The sequence below is a fragment of the Falco punctatus genome (assembly GCF_963210335.1).
Source record: "Falco punctatus genome assembly, chromosome: 3".
NCBI classification, from domain to species: Eukaryota; Metazoa; Chordata; class Aves; order Falconiformes; family Falconidae; genus Falco; species Falco punctatus.
In genome coordinates, this window is record NC_137582.1 from 43,394,322 (window position 1) to 43,420,011 (window position 25,690).

The 25,690-nt window shown below is 42.7% G+C and overlaps 1 protein-coding gene across 4 annotated transcripts in view; it reads right to left on the reverse strand.

The window, feature by feature from the left end:
* Positions 1 to 1,696: 1,696 nt before the first annotated feature.
* The window catches only part of TRIM55 (tripartite motif containing 55), a 38,513-nt gene continuing 14,519 nt past the window's right edge, over positions 1,697 to 25,690 (reverse strand). The window contains exons 5-11 of one of the 4 annotated variants that reach the window (XM_080380442.1): positions 25,074 to 25,307; positions 24,016 to 24,038; positions 23,792 to 23,916; positions 21,378 to 21,598; positions 19,198 to 19,485; positions 16,819 to 16,909; positions 2,051 to 2,188 (exon numbers count right to left, since the gene is read on the reverse strand). In XM_080380442.1, the coding sequence (XP_080236568.1) occupies positions 2,178 to 2,188; positions 16,819 to 16,909; positions 19,198 to 19,485; positions 21,378 to 21,598; positions 23,792 to 23,916; positions 24,016 to 24,038; positions 25,074 to 25,307 (993 nt within the window). In that variant the 3' untranslated portion in view covers positions 2,051 to 2,177. Of the gene's footprint in view, positions 2,189 to 6,414; positions 16,910 to 19,197; positions 19,486 to 21,377; positions 21,599 to 23,791; positions 23,917 to 24,015; positions 24,039 to 25,073; positions 25,308 to 25,690 lie in introns of those variants that run through there. The other 3 variants (XM_080380441.1, XM_080380440.1, XM_080380443.1) reach the window with 3 other exon arrangements.

Below are 25,690 nucleotides of genomic sequence, written 5' to 3' on the forward strand. Positions count from 1 at the left end.
CTCCCTCAGCGCTTACCGGGCCGGGGGGCACCCACGGCCACCCAGAGCCGCAGGGAGCCCTCCCCCCGCCCCCCCTCCCCCCCCCCCCCCCCGGGGAGGTGTCCCCCGGCGCCGCGAAGCCTCGTCCACAGCAGGGGCTGCCCCACGCCGCCGCCCTCGGCACAGGCTGCGCCCGGGGGCTGGGGACGGGGCGGGGGGAGCGGGCGGCCGGTCGGTCGCCCCCAGCCCTGCCGGCTCCCAGCGCAGCAGCACCCTGCGGGGGCTCCCCGGCTCCTGCCGCTGCGGCCGCGGCCGGGCAGCCTCCTCCCGCCGGAGCGCCGCGATGGGAAACGGGCGAGACGCTCCCGCGTCTCTTCTGTGTTTTCTTCCCAGCTCTGCTCACCCGCCCGCACCCCAAGCGGGCAGCTCGCCCCGCTTCGTCTCCCCCCGTCCCGGCGGCCGTGCCCGACCCGGGTCCCTCCCGGGGTCGCTGGGGAGGCGTCGGTGGGCGTGGAGAAACTTCCCAGAAGGAACTGGGGGAAATCCTCCAGGACGACCGGGAGAAAATAGGAAATCCCTCACCTCAAACCAAATCCCAGGGAAAAGCTGTTCCAGCAGCCGGAGGCGATGCGGCGGCAGCGGCGGTGCAGAGGAGCACTCGCTCTGGCCTGTGCGAGCCTGAAAGCTTCGCGCCGAGCTCGCCCGTGCAGCCCTCCAGAACTGCGCCGGCGGGAGCATTTTCCAGGGGAAACGGATACGGGTGAGGCGGGGGGTGACAGCCCTGTAGTGAGGGGTGGTCAGGAGTGGGGCTGACCCCTCGCAGCCTGCTAACCAGGTGCTGCGCTGCTTCTGCACGGCCAGCTCACAGGTCCTGCTGGGGTGCAGCACAGCCCCACGGCCCGGCACAGCCCGCTGCCAAAATGGTGTGGTCAGGGCCTCTGGCTCAGATCTCGGAAAGATCCACACTTAACCCTAGTGCAGAGCTTGACACCTGGTCCCCTATGGCACCGAGCACTCCCAGTGACCTGCCAAGCTCTCTTAAACACTACTGAGTGCTGACACCCTGTCCCCAGTGACACAACTTGCAGAGTGTCATCTGCGGTACAACTTGTGGAGCTTCTTTTAAGACATAAATTTGATTTCATTAGATGGCTCAACATCTGCATGAACACAGAACAGGACATTCAGCATTTGCCTTTTCTGCAGTGCACCACGGGGCCTTCAAATTAAACCTTGAATGAATACCATCCCACCGCGTTCTGCTTTCATGCAAGAACATGCCCTTTTTCCTACACATGTGGGTGACTGAGAAGACAATAGACACAGATTACAGCTGGACAGACGTGAGCAGCACTCCAGCATCTGCCCCACACGGTCAGTGCTTCCAGCGTGTGCATCTTCCTCACCCCTGCTGTTGGGCACCTTCCCTACAAATAATCTGTTTATGTGAGTGTCATCTGTTGTGGCTTAGGAGGAAGGGCAAGCGCAAAGGAAGAAATGGCAGCTTCCCTCTCCCCTCCTGTGTTCATCCTCTGCAGCTAAGGAGGCACTGGTGCTATGGGGACTACAAGGGACTGCAGGGAGTTGCTTAGACACAGCCCTGACTTGGGGCTGCCAAGGGTGCGATAGTGTCACTGAAGTCACCAGCATGGATAAGCGGTGACGCAGGAGGGTACTGAGGAGAAATGCTGTTTTGGCAAAGGATGCTACTAGTGAATATCATACCAGCATTTTAGCTAACAACATTGGTGAAGCATTTACACCTACACAAGGACGTGCCAAAAAGTAACAAAACACTAGCAGTGCTCAGCCTACAGCTGTAGTGATGCTATTTTCCCCTTGGAAACAAGAAATTATTGGAAAACACTCTGACTACAAAACAGTATAGTAATTTGTCCTCATGCTCCCACCCCTCTCAGGACTGTCGTCTCAAGGGCTGGGTACGATGTGGAGGTCAGCTGAGTTCCTGGGAACAAAGCCTGCTTGGATGTCCCTTTCCAGGCCAGTTTCTTTGTTGAATGCAGCCAGGCTGCCTGCGCTCATGGTCCCTCCCAGGAGAAGCATGCCAGAAGCCAGCCAGAGTGAGTCATCATTCATTCAGTGAGTTCAACCAGGAGAAGGAGAAGACATGACGAGCCGGCTCGTCACCCCTCTCGTTGCTCACAAGAGTTTCCTCCACTCGTCCTTGAGGGGTTGGTTCAGAACCAGTCTGTAAAGGAAGGAAAGGTTGACAAATGGAAGAGGAAAAGATGAACTGCATTAAAATCCTTAAGATTTCACAACACGCAGAAAACCAGAATGAAGTGGGAAAGAGGGGAAAAGGCAGGGAGCATGGCAATTTGGGGAGGCCAGCCAGACTTCTAACGCCAGAGAAGTTGGAGGGACTTTTGCCATGGACAAGGGCAGAGGAAGGAGCATGTCAGGTGAGCGTGTTGCATCTGTGCAAAGGGCTTAGTCCTGATTTGGACCTCTGGAATATTATTGCACTGAAGGTGATAACTGCCTGTTTAGAAGCAATCCTGAGCCAGCTTGGCTTGTGTAGCTGGGCCTCCAGATTGATGCAGACCAATGCCAAAAGTTATTGTCAGTGCATTGCCACTCAAAATGATACTTGTTCTGCTGTCATGAAATCTGCCTTGGATGTTTGGTGGTGGTGTTTTTTGTTTTTTTTTCTTTAAAGTCTTTTGATATTTATTTCACTTCAATTTCACTCAGCCCAGGAACAGGAAATAAATAATACAGAGATAAAGCTTCTGCTTATATCCCAGGCTAAACTCTGCTTTTGTTTCCACAGATATCCTATACTTACTGTAAAAAAAGGAATCTGGACATGATATGCTGTAGCTGCTAATTACAGGAATTATTACTATTTTAAAATTAGCTGAATATTTAACAGACCAGTATAATACGTAGAAATATTTTACTAGCTCCAGTGTTTTCAGATCCCTTTGCCAGAGAATGAAGACTGGCTTTGTGTTAGTATCAGAAATCCTATAAAAGATAAAATATATAAAAATGTGCAGTTTGGTAGTTGAGGGATGCCTCGTGTCTTCATCACTAAAACCACAATTTAACTTGCAATATACGGGATTATTTTTTCCCGTCTATGTTCCTAGATATGCCACATACATTATTGTACAATCTTAAAATCAAAATAGTCATACTCCCAGCCTTCTCTGTGCAGGATTTCACCTTACTTTGGGAACTTCAGCAAGATCTCAGGAGAATTATTTGATGTCAAGGTACTACTTGACAGAGGGAAAACAATAGAGGTGTCTTCTGAATTTTAATGTCTCTATCATTTATAGCATTGTCCTAAAATGGAAAGTTACCAAAGCGGTGATGCTAACACACATATCCAGAAACAAACAATGACACAGGGATGCTTGTGAGGAACTGAAGCATGGGGTTGATGATTTTCCTAAGCATTTTTGTAAGCGCTTAATGTTAAAGTGTACCACAGGAGTTAGTAAGAACTAATGGTATGTTAAGCATAAATTGGCTACTGGGCTTCATTCCAGTTACTACCTATTTAAGTGTCGTGACTCCAACAAACAAGACAGCATGGAGGTATGAAAAAAGTAGCTCCCTAATTCTTTATTTATATCTAATTAGAATTTGTAGCTCCTTTTTTAGACCCAAATCCTCAGTTGCTCTAGACTGGAACAGCCCTACTTGTTCCAGTGAAATACTATCTGAGAATAGGCTGTAACATTTTAAATGTGGACTGTTCTTTGACTTAGATTCATATTTTCAAAGCAAGGCACTCACTGCTACTCACTGCAGAATACAGGTCTCAGAAAGGATTTTATGGACAAGGATCTTGCAGGAGAATATAGCTTTTGCTTCTTAACTTTACCATTTACTTTAATGAGAGCACAAGCACGGTGAAAAATCTGGGAGAAACAGATGCCTCCTTGAACACAAAAGTCCATTTTCAGCAGTGCTGGTGAGAAGGGTCATCTCCCAGGCTTATGCAAAAGTATTGTAAAGAATTGGCCCACAGGGCCAGATCTTCAGCTGAAAAGGCAGGTAGCTAATTGAGTCCCGATTATAGAAGACCTGCCTCTCAGCCGTGGAAAGTGCTGAGTGCAAACTATTCAGCCTGATTACAGAAGTCACGTATCAGCAGTAAATACATGGCTAGACTTTTTTGAGTTGTAAGGGCTTCTGCACTCTCTTGATCTCGGTAGACACAGAAGCGTAGGTGGTTTATTAGTCTTCTGTGATGTTGAAAATTTTGCCCTTCATTTTTGGAAGGACAACTGGAGTGCCTGGACTAGCTAAAAGTAATTTTGAAATTGGTTGTGCAATTTTGTGCACCAGTCCCTCAGCAGTGTGTGTAAGCAGGCATGGGACAGCCCTCCTCACTTCTCACCTTGCATAAGACTGGCAAGAGGTTTAAAAAATAATTTTTTGCATTCTTATTTTTTTACTTAAAATCATACTCATACCTTGCTGTTTCTTTTCCTGTGCAAGACAGGCTTCCTTTATCTATTCCCCTTGCTATTCCAACCAGCCACTACCCAGAAATATACATTAAACCAAAGTTAACTTGGAAGGGAAGAACTACCTAAGCAGCTTGTGTCTTAGGATTTGGACCTAACACGTTGGAAGGAAAAAACCACAACGTAATGACTTAGACTGGCAAGGTGACTGCATTACCTTGTTAACCAACACTGCTGGTACTGCATTTCAAACAAAACAATCTTTGTCTGCATCGCTGCCAAAACTGCATTTCATAATGTGTTAACTCCTTCATATTCTGCTGTGATGACATCGTCCTGTGTCAGCAAAACAATGTTGGAGCTCCAACATATTCCCACTGGGTTTGGCTGGATGAAGCATTTAGTTCCCGCACCTCACTGGATTCAGCAGGCTGCCAGTCTGCAATACCTCGATGTGCCTTTCCAAGAGCAATCATTTGCCATCACACCCAGCCAGGAGTGAAGCAAGCACAAAACTGGCAATAGGGCCATTCCTGGGCATTTAGACTTGTGTTTTCACACCTGACACTTGTATTTGTTCTCTGAGTCATACAGTGACTGAGGTACGCTATCCTCATGTGAGGTGAGAGACCATCAAAAGGTGTCAGGAGAAACTCTGTCCATGCTGTTAAGTCTGTTCCACCCTTTAAACAGCAGCCCACGCAACTTAGTTATACAGTGTGCTGTGATTGTCTAAGACAAAGATTTCAGCTGTAGACTTTCACAGAAAACAACTTTTTTGAACCAAGGGGTGATTCTGAAAGGCAGAAAGCAGAAGCGGGTGTTGTCAGGTCAATGGGATCTGGGCATCTGACCCTTTTTAGGCCCTTGCAATCTCACCCCAGATCACCTCGCTCTCCCTGTTACCGCAGCCCTACTCTGCTGCCAGAGAAAAGCTTTCTGCTGAGCAGGGCACAGCCCTTGCCACATGCCTTTCAGACGGTTCAGATTCAACACTTCATTGTGTCTATCCATTGCTATTAGGTAACTGTTGTCAAGCTTCTACCCAAGCTTTATCTTAGTCTTGGAGATCTCATGGGTAGGGCTTGTTTTTCACATTACCTGGAATAACAAGTCCCAACCCTTGATTTGGGTCCCTAACACTAATAAAGAATAACTAAAGTGTTTATCTCAGATTACATTAATCACATTAGGCCAATGCTGAGAGAGTGCTGAATACTTACACTTTGATTTATGTTTTCCCCTGTGGTGTCGAGTGACATCAGATGATGCCTTCAATAAGCACCAGGAATTTTCACCAGGCCAGCTCATGAAGCAGGGAGGGAAGCACACCCTGCATGACTGATGGTTGGATTTGTTTTTCCCATAAGTAAAGTCCAGGCTGGGGTTCACACGCCAATTCTTTGGAGGTGCTGAGTAACCACAACTCCCACTGAGCAACATTCAGCACTCCTCAGCATCTGGCAGGCCAGAATTTGCATGAATAAACAGTATAAGGATCTCAGAGTTTAACCTGATGAGTTGTATCAAAGTTGCAGGTCTTCAGCGTCTTTCAACATTTGCTACCTTAACCAAAGCACTACTTAAATCTGTGTAAAGTTCTTGTCAAGGGTGTGGAGGGGAGGAAAGGGGTGAGTGGGATGGCTTTGTCATAACGTTTTCCTTTATTAATGCCCGTCAGTCATCCTGTCTATGCTGGGGCAAAATAGGCAGTCAAGGCCTTCTAGGTATTTGAAACACAATGAAGACTACACATTGTTTTCTGCTGTACCACCACTAATCTCCATAGCCTTTAGGTACAAAGACTGGGATCCATATTACCAAACTTGAGTCATCCAGAAATGAGATATCCACTCAAGCAAATTGTATTCATCCCCTCTAATAGGAATGATTAGAGAAAGGCACAACCAGAGGGTGATTTATCCCATCCTAAAAGAAGTGTCTGTAGGGGGGGTTGCCCTCTGGAGGTACCTGTTTCTTTCTACTCACTCTAGAGATGCTGTTGGTGGCTGGATTAGACTAGATCTGGCTTTTAGGTAATTACACAAGAAAGATTCCAGCCAAATACTTCGGGATATCAGAAAACTACTTGATAGGAATTGAGAACTTTGACTGCACTATTACTTTTACAAGATCAGTAACTCTTACGTTTAGGAAGTGGGGAGGAAAGGTGAAGGGTCTTCATAGTCTTCTTTAATTTGGTTTTTGTTTTGGCAATTTTTTGCTTATTTTGATGACTTCTGATAAGGTAGGATCTGGACAAACCGTTATTATAATGTCTGTCTCAGAGGTTATATCACACCAGCTTGCAAGGAGATGTGACAAATAAGAGAAATGAAGACTGAAATGGTCATTTCTTCCAGGGCTGTAGATCACGCAGTTGTGTATTTTATCTGGATTGAGCATAAGTAAATGATCACAACGTTTTGTAATTAATCAGAAAACAAAAATGATTGCTGGTTTTATGCCGGCCACAGGAGACTAGATAATACCTTTGCTGGCAAAGCAAAAATGACCTCTTCACATTTTTTGAACAATGTTTTTGAACAACGAAAATGTAATTCTACCTAGTGATTTTGTAATAATTGAACACTTTGGATCACATGAGTATGTTATTTCTGACCTATTGCTGAGTTCTCCAAAACTATATTTACCATCTCATGGAGTCATGGTGTCAGTTCTGACCAAATTAATTAGAAAGGTCTAGATTTACAGTGAAATGAGCGAGAAAAGAATGCATGTGGCTTATTAGAAATCTGTTTGCTCTACTATAGGGGGTTATTTCTTACAACTATGCAGAGGGGTGGGATGGTTGATTACAACCTATATGAATGTCTTCTGGAGCAACAATGCTAACCAAAGTAGGTCTTGCCCCTTGGCTCCTCATTCGCCTCTTCCAGCTCTGCCTCCATGGTTCACTGTCCATTTGCTTTGCTGCAGCTGTTTGCAGGGCTGTGCTAAGAATGGGAATGTCACTGGAATGACATCAATTGTTTGTTGTTTCTGCAGGTGAAGGAAGGTAAACCTGGACCATTTGAATGATTTGATTTCAACACAGCCCAACAAACAGCTGACTCAGCACAAATGCCATGTGAGTGGTGGCATCTGGGATCGGGGCAGGAACAAGAAGCAGGGCCATTTGGCAAGAAACTCCTAAATCACCTTCGCTGCCAGAGAAAAAAATGGATCTACACCCTTAGAGGCATGTGAACTACCCAATACCTTTGCTGCCTCCTGTTGATCCAGTAGGAGAGCGAGAGTGTGAATTTGTCGGAAAATGAGGGTCTTAGAGAGAGAAGCAGTGAAAATACAAGCTTCTTGCTTCTACAGTTTCTGTTGCTTCAGAAAATGAGTGAGAAATTAAAGATAATTCCCATATTTTAGCTGGTTTGTTTGGAAACAACCCCTAGTGTTGACAAGAACAGGCATGATTAAAAAATGCTAGCTGGTCGCAAAGCAATCACAAAATCTGTAGGCTATGTTTGTCTGCCTCAAATGTCAAGTGTTACACTTCTGGCACTCAGCACTTCCAGTCAGTGGAAACAAAGGGAGCACAACAGGTTATTTTTAAATAGTTTAAACTTTAGCTCAAGCATTTTGTTTTCATATTTTTATGCCGTCTAGCTCCTTCAGCGTAACACCTGGCAGCTGTCACATGTATCACAACAATATTGTTTCAAGCTAAGAGGCTGCTTATTTTGTATGGATCTTTTCTATTTTAATAGTGGGAAACAACAAAATATTCTCTAAAATAATTGCTACGATTACCTGCCACAGAAATACATATGGTAGCAGACAAAATAATATGTGCAGACAAGCTCCATCAGCCACAGGACTAGATATGTCACTCTCTTAATAGTGGTCAGCAATGAATTTGAAAAGCCCATTGGGAGGAAATGTCTTCCTTCAATAGATTTTCATTATATTACAATTAACATTATGTGGATAATGTCTAATGCAATGTCTCTTATATAACGACCTGAAAGAGACCAAATATATTCCAGAAGAAAACAGCCTGGCTAGCTTATTTAGGTATAGGATCCACACATCTCCCATGGGATATGGAGGTCCAGACACTTGAACTGGTGGTAGAAGCAGTTTTACAGAACGGTGTGAGAGAGCAGCTTTCTTCTGTTACTCGGGACAAAGGAAATACAATTCCCTTGTTTATGTCACCTAATTTTTCCATGACTTGAATAAAATAGCCAGAAATAACATACTTGTGTAATATTTCACCCACTGCTGCACGTCACTGTAAAAAAACCCCACAACTTTTTGTTGAGAGCGATTAATTACAGATGTGCATTAAACCTAGTCCTACAGATATGCATAAAACCTAGTCCTGCCACTGTCCAGGAAAATGGGGGAAACCCAAGAGGAGAGTCTTACACACATATGATTGCTCAGGCTGCATCACCAGAACAGTTTTTCCTGGATCTATCCACACATCATTCTCTGATCCTCTTGGAGTGAAGTTTTTGAGGACCTCCTGATCCATCAGCCATCTATCATTTTTGTGCCCTTCCAGCCCTGCTGAAGAACTGTCTAGCAAAGGAGGGATCATCTTGAGAGGCTGTAGGAGTGAGTGGTATGCACTGGCCACCAATGCCACCACTACTCACAGCTACCAGTTCTTCCTTTTTCCTCCTACTGCTGCTTCATTGGACAAGTAGATGTGGCTTCAGATCAAGCTAAATGTGAGGTGAAGGCTTTCCAAGAACTCCTCTGTGGCAGTAACCCATCTAATCCATGTCAGAGAAAAAATATTAGCTTTCAGGGAAACATAGCCAAACCTAGTAATGGTTTAACATTGTGTCTGTCTCTGTCAGGTAGTCTTTCCTTTGAGTAATATGAACTGTTGTATATGAAAGCTTTTTCTTCCTCTGCAAATGGTGCTTTTGTAAATCTAGTGAATGAGACAGAGCACCAGTTCAGATTGTGACTCACCGTGGAGCTCCATTCACGGGATCAGGTAACGGAGCCAGCATAGCTGTGAGGTGATGTGGACACAGCAAGCTTTGAGGTTGGAGCACTGCTTACATTGCGAGTAACTGACTGACTGGGTCTGCATGTATGCAGGGGGTGGTATAAGTGAGCTGTGGACACAGCACACCTTCTCTGAGAGACAAAACCACACTGATGGAGATGTAAGAAGAAAAGCTGGAACGTCAGCTAAAGCAACCAGTTGCCATTCTTCAAAGCCACCACATTACAGAAAAAACAAAGTCTTGCCCACAGTTAAAACATTTTTTGCCTCATCACCTGTTGCTCCTGCCCCTTTCCCTTTGTGTGCTCGTTTGTCCCCATCTTCAGTTGCTTGAATCTTCTCCTTACTACAACCACAGCAACTGAAGCTGGTAGCCAAGACTTGACTCTACTCCAACACCACATTGTTCAGTGAGCAGCACCGTGACTTTCTTGACAGAACCTGTCCTGTCACACCTCACATTGTAATCTCTGCTTGCCCATTAGTGATGCTGGCTTGCTTTACAGCACTTGGCCAGCTGATGTGCAAGATATTAAATCAAGCTCCCTTCTGCCCATCTCACACTGTTCCCAGGTGAAGTCCAAGGAAGCTGTGATAAATGCTCTTGAAGCCTTGGATTCAGAGATGGTTATTGACCAAGTTATTATGGAATATAGAGCATAGATCACGGGCAACTGTCACCAGAGACAAGCTTGCAACTGACCTGCACCTGGGCAGACACCAGCCCCATTTTTAAAAAAAATAAATCTATTTATTTTTAGAAAATTTAATTATGAAATTGTGCATAAATATAAAAATCAATGTACTTTAAAAAATAGGTCTGGTGCCAGACGTTGAAAAGGCTCACCAGCACTGATGGGGAAAATCACAGCTACCTTTCCTCAGTAAGGCATTTTTTAATAGAGTAAGTCATACAGCAAGTGTTTCATCATGAAAAAAAAGCTACTTCTTCTGTGTGCAGAAGTACTGAGCCAGGAGTCCTGTAAAAGACTGGGTCTGTATTTTAATCACGACCTTTGGTGGTTGAGATAGACTCAGATTTCATAGGATGCTCCCTAAATTAAAAAGAGCAATGAGAAATTCAGTTCACTTATTCTCTGGGATTGTGAGATCCTCATTCTCTGCTCAGTCAAAGGTGTGACATCTACGCTGAACATCTGTGGCATGATTTGAACATCGCTGGCCAGTAGCCTGGGATAACAGGTTTTCTGAAGTAGTCACTGGTCTCTTACTCAGTGACCTGAAGATTATTGTAAAGATGCCAGAAATATATATCACCTGAACAGGGATCTAAGACTGAATCAACACTGCCTCTCCTTTTTACCCATTTCATTTTGGCTGTATATGCAGCCCCCCAACCTTTATCTCCATTTCAGACTCCAGGCAGGTGGGCACTGAATCCTGCAGGGTGCTGCAGTCCAGCTCCTCAGCTGCTCACAAGTCAGGAAAGCCTGGAAGTGGCATAATACAATATCCAACCACAAGGACTCTCAGGTCCAGTTTACTAATTACTATCAGTGGGATTTTCAGTCACATAGGTTGGTATTTAAATATTGATTCATCTTCAATGCTTTCAGACTACAAGCACTGCTTTCCGTAAATGAGCGTATGGCTACTCTGAAAGCCTGAACTGTCTCAAGGCAGTAGGATGACAACTAACCCAATATTTCACAAACGGATGGCTTGTGTTGCTGTGACATAAATCTACCATAATGTGAAGTGAAACAGCAACAGTCCATCCATGATGAAGAAATATGGGGTTTGTACACTGTCTTTTCCTTTCTGAATGCCTTAACAAAGAGCAGTACTAGCAATGCTTGGAGGAGGAGGCCAAGTAGAAGTAGAATTCAGTATTTGAATGAGCTTGTCGCAGAAAGCCAAAGTCTAGGTGAGCCTGGCTTTGTATTAGTTTGAACAGGAGAAATAATTTTGTCCACGTTGTCATTGTGGAGTCCTTTTGTTAGTAATGGACTGAAAAAAATGAAATATACATAAATCAGATGGTATCTGTGACTCACCAGACAAATCATGGAGCAGACTCTTTGAGGTAAAACTTCAGGTGAAGTATTTGCCACTCATATTAATTATGAGAAACTGTTGCCGAAAGCTGATCTTAATGCATTGCCCTCACGACTTGCCACTGCTGCCTCTGAATCACCCAGATAATTCTCAGAAGCAAAGGAGAGAGAGGTTGTAGAAAAGGAACAATCAAGACTTCCCTGATTTTCTCTGCATGTATTTGCTAAGCTGAGAGGGAAAAAAAGTCTCACCTGAAGCACAAGTCAAGATACAAAACAGAAATTTACAGGTAGAATTTGCCGCCAGCTGAACATCAGCTTGAGTGGCCTCAGACCCAGCTGCTATAACAGACTGCCAACTCATGAAGTCAAATTACAGAGAAGCAAAGGCAGAATTTTTGGACTGTTAACCGAGTTCCTTGCATCTAGTGTTTGCCTTGTGTTTCAGCTACAGGCTGAACACTTTTTTTTTTCCCCCCCCTAAGTGAAATTTAAGAGACATTTAGGAAGTAGCTTCAGAGTTTAATTTGGGCTTGTATACTGGCTGATTCATGGGTCTCCTACAAAAGGCTTGGCTTCTCAGAGGATAGATGACCCATTTTTCATTCAGTCAAACCTTGCAGAATTTTTAACTGTACAGAAATAAACCCATCCAGTTTTCTACCTAAGGAAAGACACAGTGCAAGTATATCAAGTCCTGGGTGGTAAATAACAAGCTGACTTTTGCTCTCTGCATTCCCAGACCCTTCACTAGCACTAAACACAGTTGTTGCAGGGAGCAGAGAGTTTTTGGAGCAGCAGCTGGCTTCCTAGGAGAGAGCTGCCTGGGCTGTGCCTGGTGCTGATGCTAATAAATTTCTCATCCTGCTCTGGGGGCAAACTGTGGAAAGGCTGTGTCGGGTGGGCCAGAGAGGAAAGAGACCCTCGCTTAGTATCATTGCTGCAAGATCTAGCCTTGCGAGACTGCTTTCTCTTAAGCAAGCGATCCCCTTGCTTGAAACAGTTGGCTTGAAGTGGGGACTTAGATTCCTTGACCCAGCAAATGGGCAAGACTGAGTTTCCAATTCAGAAAAAAGAAAGGAAACTATTCGTGTCCCACCGCCACGCTCATGAAATCAGTCCAGAGCAGTGCTGCGCTAAAATGTGGGACCCTGCTTTTACAGAGCCGGGGAAAAATAGAGATACATTGGCAGTGAGCACAGCATGATCCATCTTGTGCTTATTTTGGTTTTAAATGATCTTATTTTGTCTGTGTTGTCTGCATATCGACTTGACAACCAACTGGCTAAAACTTAGGTAAGTACTGACCTCTCTGACATGTGATTTAACTGTCTCATGGAAAAATATTTGAAGGATCACCAGCTGAAATTAAAGTATTCAGCAGCAGGGCAAAGAGAACTACAGTACATGAATACAGAAAGGACTGTCCCTATGGTAATTCTGGCAGATGGCATAAGGTTGCAAGCAAGTAATAGAAAATTTTAAAACTAATGAAACAAGATTAACATAGGCCACTCCATTAGTATTTCTCCTCCCAAACAGCTCAGTTCTGATTATATTTTATATTCTCATGGAATTAAAGCATTGTACTTACTGGCAGCAAAGGGAAATTAGATCAGAATACTGTTTGTGGATGATTAACTTGCATTTCCTTTCAAACTAAATCTATCTGCTTGAGTCCTTTGGAGTCTACAGACAGCCAATTCTCTGAAGGCAAACTTGAGCAACAGAATATAGGGTCCAGTACTTCATCTTAGGTGAAATAAACTGGACAACCAGAGACCCAGGTGAATACAAGACTTTAATAAACTCTCACAAATGTATATGGTGTCACTGCATGAGAAATGCTGCCTACAAAAATCTGATTAGGGTAAAAACTGAACAAACTTTTCCTTATGCATCCATTGCCCTCTGTATTTTAACCAGACTGAAATCATTTGAGCAGATACAAGGTATTTGGGGATCTGCTGTCTTCCAGTGACAACACCAGTAAGTTTTATTATAAAATAACTGTCACTGCTGATTTTTGGGATTCTTCTATTACAAGCCAAAGGATAGAGTGGTTCCGCATGTGAAGACATTTCTGAGGGCTACATATTCCTGGAAAGTGGTTTTACTGTTCTTGATGTGCCTAGCTTTCTCTAGAGTGAGGTCTGCACAAGGGAATCAAAGGGCAGAACTTAAGGCCAGCTTTTCACATTCAACCGGCTGGGCAGCCAGAGGGGCTCACATAACCAGTTTGTTAGCTGGGAGTATTGAGCATTTGCACTGTTAAACTGTTAAACGTGATAGATGTTGAGCACTCCTGCAGACTAATCTTACTACTAAAGATGACTTAATGCATATTTAGAAGTCAGATTTCCAATAGCGTGAAGGGCCACATGGCCCTTCAGGTGTATCCGTCCAACAGTTAGATGCCACGTGAGCGTTTACAAAACACGGACAACTTTGCTCATATGCCTACAGCTCCACACCTATATGCCATTGGTAACATCCTTCAGGTGTAAAAAGCACAAAACCACATGCCTGAGTCCTGAAATGCCAAATAGGTGAACGAGTTTCTGAACTCTAATGCACAAAACACAACTTCTTCCTAGCTCACCTAGCCTGTCTTCTGAGACCGAACACAAGAAGACAGCTTAGTACTTGGTGAAGGCTTGCTTCACCTCCTTCCGTAACCCATTACACAGACTGTCTCTAAGCCCTCTAAGTTTTTGGTTTGGACTCCAAGATCTGTTTCTCCCATGTACTGGAAAGGGCTGCTTATTAATGTCTGCGTCACCCCTCAGTAATACTTTACACCTCATGGTGGCAAGGCAGCTTGCTAATGCTATTTTCGCTCCCTGTGTTTTAATCGTTCACTCCTGGTTGTCACCCGCAGAGGCTCAGATTCACTTCAGGAGACCCCCCCCCAACTTTAGAAACTGAACAGAATCATCTGAATTAAGAGCAATGTCACCTTACACTCAGCAGGCAGATGTGAAGACTTGCCAAGTGTGAACCAGCAGCAGTTGGCAGACTGTCTCTCTTACTGGAGGTGCCTCTTGTCCTCTGTCAGACACAGAAGCAGCCTGTGGTGACTATGCTTCTGGCTCAGGCACTCCCTGAGGCGGGGTAAGGCTCTCTGCTGTGGAGTTATCCATTTTGTTCATGCTGAATCATCTCCTTCCATCCCTTCTCAGACCAAGAAATCAGTACACCTGTGGGCTGCACCTCCTGTTGCCGTATCCCTGTTGATACACCCTCCCACACTGAATGATATTTCTTGATACATCAATACACTTTCTTAGAGTTCTTAGAGTGCAGTGGTGCTTAAACGAAGTAAATTTGGGGAATTACTAGGTGGAAATGACCTCTCTTCGCTGCTGAAATACAAGGAAATCCCTATCAGTGCACTCTCTTAAAATAGCCTGAAAACAAATTATGTTTTTATTTATATAAAAATTAAAGTATATACTGTCACTACATGACTGCTGATGACAGTCATGCAGAAATATTATTATTATGAATTATTATTACAGTTATTGCAAGGAATTTTGTTATTTGGCTTTCAGGGGCTTATCACACAAAAAGAAAAAAAGGCAGTGACCCAATACCTTACAAGAAAGATAAAGACATATAAACTGTCTAAACGGCCACCTCAATACACATGGAGAAGAAAATAATTTTTATGCAAATAGAGTCTCAGACCAAAATGCCTTTCTCCCTCACCTCCTTTCTATTTCATGATTAAATAAATCATAAAGCTGTCACTAGAGACCACATAGAAAGAGGTCTCAAATTGTAGAAATGAGATCTTTCTGCATTTTTCTATTTCATAGAAATAGAAAAGAAAAAAGAAAAAAGAAAAAAGAAAAAAGAGCATAATGCTATTCACATGTTTCCCAGGAGTACAAACAAGCTCCATGTCCTCTTGTAATAATACAACGAACTTTCAAAACCAAACACAAATAAATTAAAATTAAACTATGAATCATAAATTTAATTGAGAATCAGTGTCCAATGATTTTCAAACTCAAATTACCACCAGACAGTGCATCTTTTTGCATAACTTATGTGGCTAAAGCATAGGCGATAGCTTCTTTCCTTTCCCTTTTTTAAATGGAGAGATAGACTTCAGTCATAGTGCTGGAGTTTTAGCACAAAAAAGCTGAATAATAATTTTTTATTTTTCATAAATGCACTATATCACGGACAGTGCTTAGAATGCAGTACAGAAAGTGAGTAGGGGGAAAATCCCCATTTTTGTGTTGAAGAATAGAGCAAAATAGAATTCTTCTGTCATTAGAGCAAATACCCAAAGGTAACTACAATTGTTTTGCATCACGGTCTTTGGTCTTCAATAAATAAGATTAAATGCCCCAATGTTAATGCAGAATTCTCTGCAGATCAGCCATATAACTTTGGAAATTGAATATATACATATATTTTAACTAAGACGGGTGTGAATTTGGATCTGGAAGAATTAAATCATGGACAGTGTCTACCAAAAAGGAGCTACTCCAGAAGAGATGTTATAGAATAATTAAGGTTTAATTTACAGTATTTGCATTTGGGACAATTTTGCCAGGTAGTAAAGTTCTTAATCCTTGATCTTGTAGGTATTTCAGCTCTTAATTAGTGTCACTTAAGGTGACACAAAAAAAGCCTTTGCCTACTGAAAAAACTTTTAAAGCATGGATATTTAAAAATGTACACACAACCTTGTGTGTCTAAAGGGTTGGGATCCCCCCCCAGCTGCATGGTGATGCATTTCAGGGCCATGTTTGGTACTCCATGCTCACTGGGAATGTGGGAGATGCCTTTGGTGTGAAAAGAACCTGAAAAGCAGTCCCCAGAATGTGGGGTGTGCTATGTGGGCTGGCGTGTGAGGGGACTCTTTCCATTCTCTCCATGGGGACCTCCGAAGAGCAGGGCTCAAGCCATCCTCCTGAGGGACCACCAGTGATTTGCTCATGGTGGGAATCCAGGCAGAAGGATTATTCAGTGGATTTTTCTTCCTGATGGCAACCATTACTCTCCAGATCTTCCTCCCCCATTTCTTGGACTGAACAAACTTGGGACTCTTCACATCTACTGTCAACCCACAGGTTCTCCATCCTGCTGGTCATCTGATCAGCAACTGAAATATAAGCCCATATATCTGAGGGAGTAAATGTCTCTTTTCATTTTGAACCAGGGAGATGCAATATTTAACCATGCAGGGGTAAGCTGAAGGGTGGCATTTCGAAGGTGCGAGAAAGATGTTTTAGGCAGATTGTAATTGTGAACTAGCATGATGTCTTTGGATGGGAAGAAAGGGAAAAAGTCCTTTAAAACCATGTAGGAACATCACCAGAGACACTATTTGAACTGTTAGTTAACGGTAAAATGAAATATTTCCTACCCATGAAAGTACAAATCATGTATTGAATCAGATTCCAAAGACGATGTAGTATGATAAGAAATGCCAAAAGTGATATGCAGAATGCTAACTCCTGTGAGAAAATAAGAAGAGTGCTTCACCAGTGTTGTCATAACATGAACTAGTCATTATCACTATGTTCAGTGAAAAAGCTGTTTCCACAGCACTTTTCCATAATATTCTTTAATTGGAGGAAGGGAGTAAAAACAGTGGTGTGAAGAACATCAGCCGGGGTTTTAGAAAAAATAAACAAATACGGCATTTCAGAATGGGTTGTGTCAAATCACATGCAGGAAAAAACAAAATTGATGTTCACAGACTTAAAAATGATCACTGCCACATGACAGCAGTCATTTTGCTTGTGACATAGACACATTTCAGCTCAGATCCGTAAATCTGACCATAGCATCATCTCACAGGATCACCCTTCCAAGCTTGGTCACTCTGCTTTTTCTGTTTTTCAGTATACTCTACACCTTTCTGCTTCCTGAGCTTTCCTATCCCTTCCTTTGTTTCCAGCTAAGGGGAAACCCCATACTCAGCTGCGGCCCCTGATCCTTCCTCCCTGCATCCCCAGAGCCACATGCTACTCTTCCCAACATCCTCCTCCTCCCGAAATGTCAGTGTCGCTTGTGATCTGGGAAAACATTAAAACCTAGCACCCTCCAACTCACATGCCAACAGGAACCGACATCTTTTCCATGTGCCTGGTTTTACTCCTGGTACCCAACAATGAAGAGAGCAGAAGACCGCTGCTGTCTTTCACACAGTTGCCCACATCAAATGCTAGTTTTTCTTCTTTGATTAGGACCCAGGGAAGCAGAGCACAGTCAGGCACGCTCCCAGGAAACCAACCCAATACAGATTTTACCTGCCTATAGTGAGGTTTGGCTGCCCAGTCATCAATGGAACTGATAGGAAGAAACAGCAGCAATAAATTTCACTGTGAATTTATTCTTTTTGCCAGCTCATTTGGAATATACTTAAGAAGACAAGGTTATAGCAGATTTGATAATTTTAAAGTATTTTTTTAAATTCCACTCAAATATTCTCAAATCAAACCCTGACTTGAAAAATAGCTACTGAAATTTGGGGTCAAATGTTACTTTTGTTGAGACTGAAGTCAACAAGAATCCTTTCACCACCAAATTCCAGCGTCACTGACTACAGCCTCTAGCTAAAAAGTAAGTGCCCCTTCTATCATATCTGTACAAACTCTTTCTCCTGAACTTTTTCCACGCCATGTGATGGTTTATCATGGTAGGGCTGCTTATGTATGCTAAATGGTCAACTCCAACTTTAAAGGAACCGTCATGAAATACTTACTAACCACTTGTGCTTTTTCTCACACACATACATAATCTCCTCTCATCGCACACATACAGGTAATTGCTCTGTTAAAACATACGGCTTTAGCCTGTAAATCAGGTTGTTTTAATTTAGAGAATGCTGCTCATGGGCTGGTAGCCAGGCACTAGAGCAAGAGCTGGTGTAGTCTGCAAATCCTCCAGACACAGCAACCCCAGCTGTGTTCCTTGGATCTTTGACCCATGTGGAGTTTGTACACATATGCAGAAGAAGGGATATTCAAATTCACGTTATATCAACTCTAACATTGTAATTTTAAGGAAAACACTCTCCCATACTCAACACTTCAGTCTGTTATCCCATCATGATGCTGGTACTCTATCACAGGACTGGGATATATTATCTTCACACTGTCCTTTAATCAAGTCCCAAGAATCCTTGGAGGAAACTCTCTGCAACATTTCTGAACCCAGGAAATCACATTGCCTACTAAGAACCAGTCAAACACATAAGAAGGCTCTGGCTGTTTGCATAACTTCATGTTCACACGGGCAAGTGCTACACTCCAGATACAGTCACGGAGCTGCAGAAGGCAAAGCCAAGCCATAGCTGCTCAACCAGCAATGGTAGGATGGCATGTGATGTACACAGGCTTTCAACAGGTGATAAGAACAATGTCATGCACGGGATTTGTCTGCAACTAATGCATGCAAATGTCTGATGTGCAGAGACATCGCCAGCCTCTCCAACAGCTCCTGAGCATGTGTGTGAGCAACTTGCACAACAGCTCGCACAAGCGAGATGCACTGGCAGTTAAGCACAAGCAACCGTCGGCATGCTAACTCTGAAGCCAAAAAGTCAGCCTGTCACATATTGAAACTGTTTCTAAATCCAGTGGATTTGCTGAAATGAATTTTATGCTGTTTCCGTATTTCTGAAATTATTCTTATTCTTTAGCATGCAGAGGAAAATTAAGTCACATTTCCCTTAACAGTTGCTGTTCCCGCCTTGCTGCGCATCACAGCCCTCTGCGGTGACTTCGGTAGCACTGACCTTGGACGTCGCTGCAGTGGCATTACTTTCCTTACCACTCCCCAGTGCACTCTCCTCAGTTGCTGCCGCTGATGGGGCTTCCGCCTTCTTTGCACTTGTTTCCAGAGAAACAGGAGGCCCTACTTTCCCCAACCCACTCACCGGGGTTGAGCTCAGATTGCTTGATTGCCGCGACTGAGCCTTATACCAGCTAGGGTAAAGCAAGGGGTCGATGGTTTCTGCTGTGGCCGGCACTTGAGTGTCAGACTCTGGGGTCTGTTGAGAACCACTTGGTGTCACAACATCATCCTTAATTAGGACAGATAAAAAGAAGAACAAGCAGAGTGCACTACGTTACCTTCCTGCCATAGCCATGTTGCTCTGCATACCGTTTGCTATATCTCACAGCAAGGAGCAGATTTGTCCTAATATATGGTCCAAAAGGATTACAATCAAAATGTGAAGAAAAAGCAAGTATCATTTGGATAACACAGATATGGGAAAGAAATTAAGTTAGCCAAAAAATGGAATAGGAGGGTAGAATTATCTAGGAAGGGAATGCTGACTAAGAAAGGAGTGAGCAAGCGGTTTCTTAGTTCGGATAAACAGCGAATTCAATCCTAAAAACATAAGAAATTCTGCATAAGACCCTCATGAACTGATACCAGCTATGAACGATAGGTGTAGGTACCCTCAAATGGCTTGTTGGGTTTTGGGTTAAGAACAACGCATTTGCCAATGAGTCTGTTGATATAAGCAGTCAGAATATGGGGAATACAAAGACACTGGAGAGAAACATTTGCCCACCAGCATTCCTATCGATGCTACAAGCCAAACACAGACAGATGCTCTGCCAGGAAGAGGAGCAGCCACCTGAACTGCACCTCTCTGCCTGCGTCAGGCTTTCATGGCTCACCCACAAGGTGCTTGCTACCACCACAGCATTTTGGCTTTGCTTTTCTTACACCAGAAGGCAAAAGCTGAAATACAGCTATCCCCCACACTGTCACACCCACATGCCATGTCTGACTCCAATCTGACCACCTCCTAATGGCATTTTACAACTGCTACAGCAGCATGTTGCACACCTCCCATTTTAGCCTTAGAAGTGAGGGACTTCATGTTAGTGGGCCAGATTGCTTATGTCTAGTTCTTGTTTGCATAAAAAACTACATCAGTTTAGATAAGTTTGGTTAAGTCACTGCAAACCCTAAAAGACAAACTTTGGTTAAATTAATAAAGCCTGATTTAAGAGCATCTCCACACAACTGGTACAAACTTACCTATGCTTTTAAATCAAAGCAAGAATGAATCTATAGTATTTGTTTTCCCTTGTTTCAGGTGGTGAGCTTGCGACAATCAATAATACTTTATGTACTCTCTTGTTTTCATACTGGCCTCCCCAAATATCTTCACATTAGCCTTTAGGCACTCAGCAACCTCAGTGTTTAAAAGGACTCAATTGCGTAAGAGGAGAATTTTCTAAGTTAATTATATGTAAGGCCAGCTAAAGTAGCACATGAAGCATATTTTCTATATAGGTCTTTTAGAATATATGGCAATTATGGTCTCATTCTAACCACATTCCTTAAGAAAAAGTGCTGGCCTAAATTATTCATACCCTGCATCTGCTTGCTGCTAGGCTGTAAGAAGCAGCTTCCTCTCCTGTTTGGTGTATGATATTCCTGCATCCACCTAGATGATGTCCCTAGGATGATCAGAGCAGAAGAAGGAAAACACCATTCACAGATTAGAAGTATGATCTAAAAATTGGTGGTGGAAAGCTCACTAAATTCAGAGGGAATTCCAAATTCTCTTAGTATAAATATTTCAAAACCCATTTCATTCATAGTAATTAGTCTGAGTTAAATCACAGCAAGCACAACATCCATCATAACATGTTTAACTCCCAAACTGAATCTCTTTTATTTATATCTTATGGGTCCCATATATATCTCAATTTATCTAGCAGCATAATTTTTTGGCTATCAAGTGATATATACACAACTCAAGAGGACAGGGTACAGTTGTATATATAGGTACAAGGGCAATACACAGTTTTGCTCTCCAGTGCATCGACTCCCTTAGCTGTGCTCCTGACATATGGTGCCTACAGGTCATGGAGTGCATTTTGCTGCCTTGCCAGGACATGACCAGCATAGCCATAGCTGGCAGGGCAGGGGGCCATGGGGGGCACCTACCTGACCAGCCAGGGTGGTGGGTAGTGGCACCGGAGCAGGTTCAGCAGAGGGGTCTCCTGCTGTGCTCTGTGGTTCAGGGTCCTGCTGAGGTGGCTGTGGTCCTCTCTCAGCACCTTCCTCCTCCACCTCTTCCTCCTCCTCCTCTCCTGATGACTCTGTGTGGACTTCATCCAAATCTTCACCATCCACTGTCTCCTCCTCTTCCTCTTCACCCTCCTCCTCTGATAGGACACACATAAAAGGACAGGGCTGAGTGCCATGTGAAGATGGCTGCAGTTTTATGTAATTAAAAAGTCATTTACAATTGCATGGCAAAGCTACTGCTAATCTGCTGCCTGGCAGAGGATGCAGGCTGGGGGGGAGCGTTGGTGAGGAGCCTGATCTCACCAGCCTGGCTTGGGCACTGCTATGGAGCTGCCAGCAGGTGCTTCACAGCAAGGAGGTCACCAAACACACAGGCTTGTTAAAATAATAAGCTGATCCTTTCCATGGGAAGGAGGACAGAAAGTTCTCCTCAGGGATGTGCAGCATGACCCTGCACTTTTGGGGGAGAGGATACCTGCTCTGGCACAATCGGCCAGGAGAAAGGTCCCTCTTGCAATTTTAGGTTGTATGTTTGTTTTAAACACCATTGAAGTCATCATAATCAATCTTTACCAGGTCTGTGCTTTGCAATACATGACTGGAGGTCTGGGACACCAACCTCCCTAACACCAGACTGTCCAACTTTGTCAAACTGTCGCTTTTGCATTATCTGACACATGCTGTTGACAGCATTCATGGCTCGGCTCTTTTCCAGAGGGAGCTCTCTAACAATGCATTTTCTTTTGCATAATCATACTATTCATCCTCACAAACATCAAATGTTGTTCAAAGCCATCCTAGCACTACAAAGAAATAAACTTAGATGGATGCATTAACCCAAGCTCCAAATTGTCTGCGCATTTTGCACAGGTTATGGCTCTGCCTGAGTATGTAGAATGAATGTAGATCTGCAAATTAAGAAACACCCCCATAATGGAGAGATGTTTTTGCAGGCAAATCCACTCCTATAAACAGAGTGCTGAACCTCTGCTTCCATGTCCCCTGGCTGGAGAGGACCTCATTGACTGTAGTAGGAGTTTCAAATGCAGGACTGAACTCCTGATTACCAAAGCTCTTGCTAATGCCTTGTCCCCAAGAGGTGGGGGTCACATTCCTTGTCACATGGTGGTGGTGGTGGTGTCCAGAGCATGAGGTCGTGACCTTGGCAGATGCATGTGTGTGGCAGGGATGTGGCAGCTGTGGCTGATCAGAGGGATGAACTGGGCATGAAGCTGTGAGTAGGGATTGTTCCTCCCAGGACAAATCCCTGGAAGTTCATAGCCATGCAAGATGGCACCTGCTCCTCTGCTGCTGACTGGTGCAACAGCTGCTGTCCTGCTACATGGACCCCTGTGCCAAGTACAGCTAGTCCATGGATTCTAACCTACAGACCAAGATCTGCACAGCAGGTACACAGGGTCCCATGCAGGGAGCAGCCACGCACTCTGAAGTTAGTGCAAGTCGTGGCAGGGGGGTACATGATGCGTGGCATCTGCATGAGACTTAACTGGGCTGATAAAGGTCAATGTAAGTGTACCAGAAGAATCCAATGCTAGCAAGAAAATTAGAGACATCCAGATGACTATTACTGGTGCCTGTTAATAGGAGAGATCTGATTTGAAACATTTATTTTCATTAACTTCTTGTGGCTTCTTTTGTAAGGTAAAGCATAGGTGAACCTAGATTTCAGGCTACTTTGATAAATGCAGAATTACAACTTCACATTATTATAAAGACATATTAAGCATGTTTAGTCATGACATCATGACTGATGTCATGACATCATGACTAATGACATGACATGAGATGTTAAATGCATGAAAGATGATGACAATTTTTTCTTCCCTCTATAACTCTGTGATTTTCAATTTTGATTATATTTCTGTTATAGTTCTCAATTTTTATAATAGCTTAAAAAATGTATCTTTTGTTAGTACTTCTTTTAGTAATAAACATTCTATTTCTTTAATGACTTTGTAGAGCAGACAGGTCATACAATAATGATATCTTTTAGGGGAAAAAGGACTTTATAGAAAGAGATAAAAAATTAATTTTGTGGTCCTTTCACATGAGGAGTCAGTAAAAATCCATGAGCTTAGGAAAGTGTTGAGGTGAGGCCACGTAAAAGGTAAGATTAATGGTGGAAACAGGTTATGTGATTTTTTAACTGTGATAGATTTTTGCTTTTGATTACAATTGAATCAAAATAGTCTAGTTACACTTTGGGATGGAGATAAATATCTGATTCAAGTTTTCCTACACAGTATCATCATGTAAATCACACACAGCTGCAATTTAAGATCGCAATTTATGTGAAATAAATTACGTACCTCTGTCAAAATCAATTGCTCGTATTATTTTTTCTTCTCTACTTAGGTTTACTGTGAATTGGTTCATGTTTTCATACCCATCCTCTATTTTTTCCATTTGGAATCCTTTAGATGCTTCAGTAATTCTAAAACAGACAGATTGGTTATTGGCATTTGAATTTCCAGATAAATTTATAATTTGTAATTCATTATAAAGATCAAGAGTCTCATGTTTAAATACTTACTTTTGTAGTAATGTTTTGGCATTCTGTGAAAACAAAAAGGAAATAACTGACTTCTTAAATGGTTCCATTTTTTTCAGAGATTTTATACATTGAGATCTAATTCTTACACTGGCTGCTTCTAAACACACTAATAATGGATCTCAGAAATGACAGCCATGAGATCTATGAATGAGATCAAATTTGGATGGTAATTAGAATACAGCTGGGTAAACCTTTTAGTTCACTGAAGACTTTTTAATTAAAATCTGAATATGATGAGAAATACGTACAATTTCTACAAAAATGAAATGGAAATATTTTTGCTCTTTTTTGTGTGTGTTTGTGGTGAAAAGCAATTGTTCCGTTACCATCTTTAGTCACAGTAACTACATCTTTGACTATCTATAAGGGTATACTTCTGGAGCCACAAAATTTTATTTGTCTGGAAAGAATATTGTGCTCTTCAAAGGCAATTATTTGAGGGATTTTTTTTTTTTCTGTACAAAACACTGTTTCAGCCTTTACTATAGAGGAATTGTAAACCTGCAGGACAGAAATTCTACACCAGTGAATTCACTGGATGGGCTGTTAATGGTTTCCTAATCAGTTCTCCTAAGTTTACAGAAAGAAAGCAGAAATAACAAAAATTAAAGTAAAGGCATAAAAATCTGACTTAGAACATACATATTTAATTCTTGGAAAGTTAATCACTCTGTCAATATGCAAATGAAACCTGTAACTCACAGAAGTTCATATACATATATGTATTATAGTGGTGGGAAAATAAAGATATGTAGGAAAATGTTAAAATTCCTGTTTCTTCTTTGGGGACTAGAAATTCATTCACAGAATAGTATACTTTGGTGCAAATAGCATATACTCACATTCATGGTTTGGATACTATTCACAAGAAGACTAGTCATTTGTCTGTGCTGGTGCAAGTGTTTAAAAAATGAGTTTGTATAAATGTTCACTCAAAGATGACCAAACTCTGAATGTGCCTAAAATTGAGAAATGCTTAAATAGTATTTCAATAAACCCATCATTCTTTTTTCTATCTCTGCTTATAGACTTTATACCTGCAAAAACACAGCCATTTCTGGTTCTTCCATGAACTGAATTCCTGATTCAACAAGCTTTGACACAGCTTCCAAATGGTCTGCATACTTCTTCATCAGGGAGCGGACATGTTCCAGTTTCTCCTCTTGGGTTCTAGTAATTATTTGTGTCATCTCATTTTTTCTTTCTTCCAGTACAGAATACAGATAATCAAATTTTTCACACAGCTGCTCTTTCTGTCGTCTGCAACATTCCTGTGAAACATTTGGTTTATGTTAAACATGTTGTGTTCTTAAAAAGAGATTTGATTTTCACAGTTACTTGGAAGCATTTTCATCAGAGAAATTCCTCTTTCTGAACAGTGCAAAGGATTCTGAATGACCCTGGAGACTTTTATAACTTTTGAACAAAAGTTTTAAAACTGCTCTCAGACTGACTTTCAAGCCACGGAAAGCTCCCAAACAGGTCATTGTATAATTTGTCAGTCTGATAAAAATTTTTAAAAGGTATTTGTGATGTCTGTAGTTATACATTGAAGTCTGCAGAAAAAGTAAAACCCCCCACATATTAGCAGCTGCGTTCATTTACATGAACAGAATGGTTTTTAACGGAGCAATCATCTCAAACTGGCTCTGGA